At 37.3% G+C, this 10097-nt stretch overlaps 1 protein-coding gene across 1 annotated transcript; it reads left to right on the top strand.

Moving 5' to 3' along the window:
• Window positions 1-2540: 2540 nt before the first annotated feature.
• LOC135583779 (mitogen-activated protein kinase 10-like) lies at window positions 2541-10097 on the top strand. Its single transcript, XM_065129185.1, has 11 exons — window positions 2541-3157; window positions 4583-4991; window positions 5568-5695; window positions 5852-5911; window positions 6804-6953; window positions 7066-7221; window positions 7383-7594; window positions 7697-7798; window positions 8813-8967; window positions 9053-9669; window positions 9788-10097. Exons 1-10 carry the CDS (start codon window positions 3134-3136, stop codon window positions 9493-9495), a joined length of 1839 nt encoding a protein of 612 aa, XP_064985257.1. The 5' UTR covers window positions 2541-3133; the 3' UTR covers window positions 9496-9669; window positions 9788-10097.

Genomic DNA, 10097 nt, shown 5'->3' with positions numbered 1-10097 from the left:
ATTTTATGCACTTGTCGGGCCTATGTTACCATATAAATCATTATTATGAATGCATGCTCCACCTAAATAGTTGTCAGTCTTGGAAGTTTATGCACTTGTTGGCCCTGTGTTACCATCTAAATCAAAGGCAAGCTAAGCTTTGGTAGGGGATGAGTTGTCACACATTGGTGAGCACATGTCCTTCTCTTTTTGGTGGAAGAGCTCATCATCATTATGTCTTGGTTAAAGAATACGAGTAAAACCTCCACGATCACAGTGTTCATATAATAATGCAGCTTCTCCAAGTACAATCACGAGCCAGAGGAGAATGTGCCACCTCTGAAGTCACTGTAATGGCTGTTGTAAGGCTACAGCAGCAGCAATAACTTCTCACTTCACCAATGGACGTCACATGGAAACTTAAGAGCTCCACTCCTTGCCATCAATGTCTCAGTGATGGGTGGAGGGGACCTCCGTCATACTTTTTTTTTTTTTTTTTTTTTTTTCTGTCCTTCGATCGTGCTCTCTGTTTGCTGCTCTGTTCACTCTGCCACAGCTGTTGGCGTTATCGTATGGCCATGTTGATCGAGCGGGCCAAACACCTCATGCCATTATTGTTCATGACCGAAGACGACCATTGAGGAGGAGCATGCGGAGCTTCCGGCCAGAGTTCATCAACATTTGTATCATGGAAAAGTGCTTGTGTTTCTAATGTGCTATGGCTTATAAGGTGGAGCAAATCGAGCGACTACTTGTTAGATTTTGATCCTCTATCTGATATGAATGATCGAAACTCTTTATTTCTTGCATGAGACACATCAAACTGGAGATTTGATTTGGTTTGGTTTGGTTTGAGCAATTACAATGTTAGAATTGAGATGATTGATTAGAACCCATTTCTTGTATCACGCACATCTATACCGAGTTGGATATGATGACTACAGGTCATTCGATACTTCAATTAAATGCATTTAAGATGGAGATCGGAATGAAGTTGAAAATTAATGCTGGAGATAATTATAACAATGTATGAACTCATATTTTATAGCATTAAAATAGAAATAGTTTATACCTAAAATACTGATATAGATTTAATTTTAATTTTAATTTTAATTTTTTCAAACCAACAAAAGACACTGAGATCAAAACATATCTTCACCATTTTGAATACAAACAGCTAAAAAAAATGTTTAATTTTAATTTGATAGTGATGTGGCAACCATTTCCTTTACTGTAAGTTTTGGGGATTGCAATGTCAATATTCTGAGGTGGAATATGAGTAGAAACAAATATTCAACACAGTCATGACTTCATCTTCAACCTCTCTCTCTCTCTCTCTTCACACCAATCAACCAAAATAGGCAACATGAATTGGTAGTTTGATTCAGAATGGAGTTCTTGTTAGCTTCAGGTTTAGTCTCTATCTCATGGACTCTGCTCCACACTCAGGGCATGATTAGTGTACCAAACTCTCATCCATATAAGACTTTAAATATAAATATATAATTATGATGACTCAAACTCGGATCTCTTATTAACAATATTACATGAGAGAATAATGCATCAATCAAAAGTCTACTAGCAGTTGGGTGGTGAACCTCAGTGGAATGGTAGCAGGTTGCTATCAGAACATTTCTGCACACATTACTTTGGAACATTGAAATGGCATGCATCTTTGTTCTGAAACATTAGGTGGTAGCATCAATTTGTAGATCTGAAGTAAACATGGGTTTCATGCTCATGTTTGTATCATATCAACAACCATAACAACATTTTTTAGCCCAACTGCATTGCTGTTGTTGACCTTTATTACAGATTATTATTTACACTGAAAGTGATAATAAATAAAATTAGCTTTTATATTTAAACTCAATTTCGATTAGGTTTTGACGATTCGATTTCGATTCTTAAAATTTGGATCGAAATAGAATCAATGGTTCTGATTTTTTATTTTAAATTGATTAAAATTATTAGAAATTTAAATGATCGTATACGATACTCTCGTTAGCCTAATGAAGATTGACCATAGTTAATATTAATCATAGTTCTTTGGTTAGAAATAGCATTCCATAAATGTTAAACTTGACGTTAGCAAATAATTTAGGCTTTAAGTGGTAATTTTTTTTTTTCTGTGGTCACAAATTAAACTTAAGTAAGAAGGAAAAAAAGACAACAAAAAACTACCTCGATTTTAAATTATTAAATTAAATAACATTTGCAAATAATAATTAATAAATAATTGAGAAGTCAACAAACATATTATTTTTATTGTGTCACATAGATTCAAAGTTAATTTAATATCCAACCTCCCCAAACAGTAAAATGGAAAGCCAAAAAGAAAAAGAATATTCCGATTCGCCAGCTGAGCTAACTTAAGCATCAAAAACCCATGCCAAATGGCCCTTTCTCTACCACCCCTAATTCCATTAGTTACCCTTAGAATTATGCATAACTACGAAAAAACCACCACAAACGTGTGCATTTCCTTTTCGAAAGGTGAGGGGCACCACCGTCTATAAATATCGAAGCAAGGCCTTTGGCCACTCCTCACCCCTCTCTCTCTCTCTCTCTCTCTCTCTCTCTCTCCCTCTCCCTCTCCCTCTCCCTCTCTCTCGCTGGCCCGCTCGCCGCCCTCTTCCTTCTCCTCTTGCTATAAGCGAACCCTTTCGGTGAGCGTTTGGCGTCGGGTTCGATTCGTTCGTGCTCCAAGAGTTGTGAATTAGCACGCGCGGTGATCCGTCTCGGCCTTGGGGCCCCATGAACGGAAGAGTTTGGTCTCGATTTGGAGCGTAGCGGGGCCGGATCGCTGTGTGACGGCGATGCAGGAGTCCGAGAGCAGGACGAAGAGGACGAGGGTGAGGGCGCTGCGGGGATCCTCCCGCTCTCTATCGTCGTGGCGGCCCGCGTCCTCGTCGCTTGCGTTGCGTTGAGAGATCGTCGGTGGGTAGCGCGGGACTTGGGGTTTTGTGTTCCGGAGCAGGAGCAGGTGGGGCAAATGCGGATGATTACAACGGATGTTCGTTGTTTTTGATCTCCATCTTGTGCGGAATTCTGCGGTGACAGGGTCAGAGAATAGTAAAGGAAGGAAACGAGAAAAAAAATAGAGAAGAAGGATTGTTTCGTTCTGCGAATCGAGCGACGACGACTCGCAAAAATGCAGCAAGATCAGCGAAAGAAGGTCGGTTTGTTCTTGTTCCGTGCTTTGATCGTCATCTCCTTCTCTGTATGGATCTGTTGGTGAAGTCCATTTAATCTATTTTCATTCTACTTTTGCAATTTTCTTCTGCCTTTCCTTATTGGTGAAGTCCATTTAATGGCTCTTTGAATTGGGTCAAGCGGTCAATGTGTGGCGATTTATGATCAATTTGTGAATTCGATACTGGAGATCAGTTTGCTATTATCTCTCTCTATGTATATCTATGTGTATGAAGTAGATGTACCTGTGAAGGTTGCATAATTTACCTGCAAAATACTTGTCTCGAAGTCAATTTAACTTTCCTCCAAAACACAGCCAAGCAACTGCAGTGGGTATGCTAGAGATTCCCTTTTTATTGCTTTTGCTTTGATTCTTGGCAATGCTTGCAATTGCTGAATGTACATACATGTTGGCTGGGTTGCCATCTGCAGAATCACGGACTTCCTGAGGATTTTGCACACTTTCAGTTGGCAAAGGAGGGCATTCGTTTGTATTTGATTATATTCATATAGATAACCTCTGGATTTCATTTGGTTATGCTCCCATGTTCTGAATTGGTAATGATGATCTGAGTTATTGGTGGGATGCTTATGATGTTTTGAGATGGTGGCTTGATGCTATTCTGAAATACACACAAGTTACAGAAATCATATCTGAAACTTAAGGAAATGAAATTGCTTAATGCTGTTCAAATAAATCGATTGACCAGTCAATTTGATTTTAATATATGGTCTCATGTGAATTTCCCTGTTCTATTTAAGTCATGCAGGCGGTACTTTAGCTGTATGTTTACAAATACAAAATTTCCTTGCAGCATATAGAGAATAGTACATATATGTATGACAAGTTTTGTATGTGTTAGCCAACCTTTTTTATACTATTTTGATCTCATTATTCAAGAATCCTTTTCCATTTAGAAACTCACGTTATCAATATTGATTAGAAGTCCATTTGCTGTAATTTGTGATGTGTCCAAGTCGCAATTTCTTGCAAAAAATTAGTTGCATTAGCAGTTGATTCATGCTGGTGGCCTCCATGGTGTCTATGGAATAGTATCCTGAGGACTGTGTTGTTTGTTGTAATCTTTACTGCATTTTTTAAGAATTAGAATTTGCACCATAATTTTATTGACAGTTTATTGTAGTTGACAGAAATGACAGCTTCTCATATTTGATATTTTCAACCCTGACATACTTCAGGTTATTTTCATCTTTGATAATTGTTGTCTTTTAGAGAGATTGAGGAGTTTATGATTCCATAATAAAATGCCAGTGTTTTTATACAAATTAGTGTTTGTAGTCATTTTTTTTTCATATACAAATTTGTATTTTTGCAAAGCTAAAACAAATAAAAGTATTTTGCTGCTTCTCACCTTGAACTGTTATGGCAATTCATTGTCTTCTGCAGAATTCACCAGAACTGGATTTTTTCAGTGAGTATGGGGATGCCAATAGATACAAAATTCAGGAGGTTATTGGCAAAGGTAGCTATGGAGTGGTCTGCTCAGCAATTGATACACATACTGGACAGAAGGTGGCTATCAAGAGGATACATGATATTTTTGGACACATATCCGATGCAGTTCGAATTCTTCGTGAGATCAAACTTCTCCGTCTTTTAAGACATCCTGATATAGTGGAGATCAAACACATCATTTTACCTATGTCGAGGAGGGATTTCAATGACATATATGTTGTTTTTGAGCTCATGGAGTCAGATCTTCACCAAGTCATCAAGGCAAATGATGATTTAACAAGAGAACACTATCGATTTTTTCTTTATCAGCTGCTCTGTGCACTTAAATATATCCACACGGGTAAACTCTCACATATTTAAACAACCACAAATTGATGTGGATAAATGCAACTTTTAGTTATTTCTTTGTCAGCCACATATTTTTCCTAGATATTATTTTCTACCAAAATTGTCTGAACAATAAAATCTTTCAGCCTTTTTTTATTGTTTTTGTTCTACCGATATGTCTGATTTAAGTTGTTGTTTTGGCATGTTTTGCACATTATTTGCCACTCGAACTTCACAATCCAATAGTATCAAGATTTACAAGCTAGAAGAAACAGACTTTGTCTTGTCAAATTTTGGATTGTTCTTGTTGTAATCTTCACTTTGTCATGTCAGAATACTTAGTGTAGTTGTGATGTATTATTCTTCTATATGCTCAAAATATGTGATGGTTGAAAATTTTTGGTACTAAACATACTTCGGTGATATTTCCAATGTTTTCGTTTGACCATTCAACAGTTCTAACTTATATGGTTTATCTCTTTTAAGTTGTGACTCTAATTATCTTTTCTTTCAGCCATGTTTATTCTTGTGCTGGACGCTGATTAACATTTAAGAGCTAATGTACTGACACTAAATCTTCTGTGTCTAGCCAATGTCTATCATCGCGATTTAAAGCCAAAGAATATACTCGCAAATGCAAACTGCAAACTGAAAATTTGTGATTTTGGACTAGCAAGAGTTGCATTCGGTGATACCCCCACAACAATATTTTGGACGGTTTGTTAAAAGGATGATAATTCTTTTTTTCTTTGTTTTCCATTACAACAACTTGCTATTCTGTTATGGGTCGTATATTCTTGTTTGCTTGTTTTGCCATTTGAAGGAAGCAATGACATTATATATTCTTAACTCTATATCACTAACATATGACAGGATTATGTTGCAACCAGATGGTATAGGGCTCCTGAGTTATGTGGATCATTCTTTTCCAAGGTATAGGCATTAGTCTTTTGCTATTACGTTTGGTGCTTAAAATATATTATGCAAACACATCTTACAATCATGCATGTATTTCTTGTGCTAGAACAACTGTTTAAAACCATTGTCAATCCTATATCAGACTATATGATAGGTTTATTTTCATGTTATGAAGATCTGATCCACAACCATATGGTTATGCATGTAGGCTTGAGCTTGTGTTCTTGTTTTGTAAACTTGTTCTTCACTTCTATGCGACTACTAAACTAGGAAAGAAATCCTTCCTGACATGCACCAGAAGATAATACTTAAATTTTTGATGCTATTAGATGAGCTACCATATGATATGTTCTCCGACATTGCAGAAAAATAACGGAAGCACCAATGAACTTCTAAAAGACAGTTTTACTTCGAATTTATCATCATTGCTCTTTTCATGTACATGCTCATTTTTTGTTTTTTGGCCTTTTTCTTGGGTATACGCCTATGCCTTTGTTTCGTGCGGAAGTGGATCTGGGTCACCAGCTTGCTGGCATAACAGTGATCATGATTTTTATTTTAATTATTCTCTACCAATTTTTTCATCTGATGATGATTCTTTGGTAATTGATTTACTTGGTTCTTTATTTGCTGACCGGTCAGAACATTCTAAACTTGGGATGATTGATGAGTTTGGTTATTTTAGCAGTTGTTTTGGTTTGGTGGGAGTCTCCATAAAACTTTTGAAGAATAAAATAGTTTCATAATTAAAAAAACTGCCTGTTCAGGAACAAATTTGAATTGCCCCACAAGTTGAAATACAATGGCAGGTACCAGTATTTATTTTTTCCTATGTTGGTTTATATTTTTGGACTGTAAAATTTTCATTGTTAAAGAGATATTGATTGATTGCGTTCTAAAATCGCAGTATACTGCTGCTATCGATATTTGGAGCATTGGCTGCATTTTTGCTGAGGTATTGACAGGCAAGCCTCTTTTCCCTGGAAAAAATGTGGTTCATCAGTTAGATTTGATGACTGATCTTCTGGGAACACCTTCCTTGGATACAATTTCTCGGGTATGGTAGTTGCTTCGGAACTTTATAGTGGAAGGTGCCTTTTCTAGATGCAAAAAAAAAAAAAAAAAATCAATTACATTCACAAATCCTTTTTCTTTCTTTTTTGCTGTAGGTTCGGAATGAGAAGGCAAGGAGATACCTGAGCTGCATGAGGAAAAAACAGTCTGTACCATTTGCACAGAAATTCCCAAATGCAGATCCTTTGGCATTGAAACTTTTGGAGAGGCTTTTGTCATTTGACCCTAGCAAGCGGCCAACTGCTGAAGAAGTACGCATTTCCAAATAGATTCACATTATATTTTTTGTTTGTCACCAAGTTATTTCTTGCAATCTTTTTTATAGAATTTCATGATCTTAATATGATAGTATATAGTATTTATTCATACATCATTTTTGCATAAGATATCATGTTTCCTTCTGGTTTATCAGGCATTAGCTGATCCATATTTCAAAGGTCTTGCGAAAATAGAGAGAGAACCATCTTGCCAATCAATCACGAAAATGGAATTTGAGTTTGAGTGTCGAAGATTGACCAAAGAAGACGTACAAGAGCTAATCTTCGTTGAGATATTAGAATATCATCCTCAGCTGCTTAAAGACAAAGTTAATGGAACTGAAAAGACAAATTTTCTATATCCTAGGTTCTGAATTTCAGATATTTATTCCCTTCATTTCCTAATCATACACAACACATCACTGACATTCTCGTTCTTGGTAACATTTTCTGCTTTCTTTTTATGCAGTGCTGTGGATCAGTTTAGAAAGCAATTTGCATACCTCGAGGAGAATGGTGGTAAAAGTGGATTTGGCATTCCGTTAGATAGGAAGCATGTTTCTCTCCCTAGGTAATTTCACATTCAGATCCTGAACTTGATTCCTTCTATTTTTCATGCATTTAGCTTATGTTAAAAAACTTTTCATGATTGAGGAGGATTAATTCTTTTGAAGGTATAATTTAATGAGCTAGGTAAGGTAATCAATACCGAATAATACTGCCCGGTATGGGCGGTACATACCGGTCTGACGGTATACCGGTACACGGACCGCCCGTTACTGGGCGGAACTAATAATAATAATAAAATAATATTTATTTATTTATTTATATATTTATATATTTATATATTTATTTATATATATTTTTTTTTAAGAAAAAGGCTCGGCGACTCGTCGAGGCGCTTATATATATATATATATATAATTTAAATAAATGAGGCGACGTCGCCGAGGAGATGCGACGTCGGCTTTTATATATATATATATATATATATATATATATATATATATATCGCTCGGTATACCGTTCCCCGTACCATACTGAGCGAACTTCGAAACGCCGGTATGGTACGATATTTCGAACCTTGGAGCTAGGGCCTAAGCTATTCTTGGTTGCAGAACAAAACTGCTCTGGTGCATTTAGATTCTCCTTAAGCGCGATGTTGGTTAACTTTCCAAAAAATTTCTTAACAGCTATTGTTTTCATGTATACTGTCAAAAACAGGAGAGGAAGGCTGCATCTCTAGTATTTTCTTCAACATAAACTATCATTAATTTCCATTTGAGCAGGAGAAATGCATCATAGGTGGAAAACGTGACCAAATAGGCCTTAAACAGTGTTGTGGTGTCATCTTAGCAAAGCTTCATCCTCTTTTAGCATACAGATGAATTTAGTATTAGAAGAAATCTGAAGCATGAAACAGGAATCTACCATGCAACAGGTTCCTTTTTGTTTTTCTTATATTTTGACTTTTTCTCTGCCCTTTTCAAAATTTGTAGGAGCGACTGGGTAGCTTTCAAATATGTTTATTGTTTTCTACTGCAGTTTTGGATCTTTATGCATAGATTCATTTCCCCCCTTTCAGGTCTACAGTGGTCCACTCTACTACCATCCCTCCATTGGAACAACCAAATATGGGCTCTTCAAGGGATGGGCCAGCACACAAGAACTCTCGAGATATTGGAAGGTCATCTGGAAGAATAGCAAGGGCTTCACAGGCACCTCAAAGGATCCCAACTGGTAATTGCTTAAATGCAAGATTGGCCACAAGTAATTGTGATGCTGTTGCACACCGATAATCTAGTATTTTGCTTTATATTTCCAGCTAGGCCAGGAAAAGTTGTTGGTCCAATAATGCCAAAGGAAAGTGGGAGTATGAAGGATGCCTATGACCCTAGGCGTTTCGCTAGGAACCCTGTTCTTCCAGTGGAACCAGCCATTCCTCCATATTGTTTTCATAGTACCACTGGCAGGTCAGAGAACTCAAACAGAGACCCAATAGATGCTGAACGTGAACGGGGACCCATACAGCATAGACCGTCCCAACCAGGCATGACTAGTAAGTTGACTCCAGATATAGCTCTTGACACAAGAGCTGCCCCCTTTTATCTTGCAGGACCCAAGGCTGATTCAGCTGAGAGAAATACCATGGAGGCAAACGTGTTACAGGCAAAATCCCCATTTAATGGGATTGTCACAGCAGCTGGTGGTGGTGGTGGTCATAGAAAAGTTGGTACTCTTCAGTTTGGCATGGCTAGGATGTATTAAGCACCGCGAGCTGATCAATAAGCCATCTTGATGAGCAATACTTGCACTCAAACATTCAATTCAAGGCTTTCCAATAGGAAGGCTGGAGAGCACACAAGGGAAAGAAGAAAATTACAGAGAGGGAAAGAATGTGATATAAGCGACAGCTTCCTACTTGCAATGCGCATTGCTACAGTAAGTGGGAACAGTTTAAAAGTTCATCTTTGCTTACTGCTGCAAATTTGGTTTCTAGTAGATTAATCACGACCAGGTTTCTTATGGCACACTTGTACTTAATTCTTTGGAGGTGCAGGAAATGTCTATGGATGGAACTGTACATGATGGAGGGGCCCAGTAATGTAAAGTGGCTTACATTGGCAGGACTAAGGCAAGTTCTTTGAGTTCACCTCTGTATGAATAGCTGGAATAAGCAATCCACCAGGAACTTCATATCGGATGGCTTTTTTGTGCTTCTCTTTATGTTCGTTATTTTTCTCTGTGGACGAGGGTTTGCACATATGTTGTTTATGTTTTGACGTGTGTTTCTTTTAGGGAACATAGCTCATGAGAAGTTTCCTGAATACCATTTTCGTGCATTTTGTGGAAAAAAACTCTTTTAGATA

This window comes from Musa acuminata, chromosome BXJ1-3, assembly GCF_036884655.1.
Source record: "Musa acuminata AAA Group cultivar baxijiao chromosome BXJ1-3, Cavendish_Baxijiao_AAA, whole genome shotgun sequence".
Taxonomy (NCBI): domain Eukaryota; kingdom Viridiplantae; phylum Streptophyta; class Magnoliopsida; order Zingiberales; family Musaceae; genus Musa; species Musa acuminata.
Note: the sequence above shows the minus strand (reverse complement) of the source record. Positions and strands in the feature narration are given on the sequence as shown.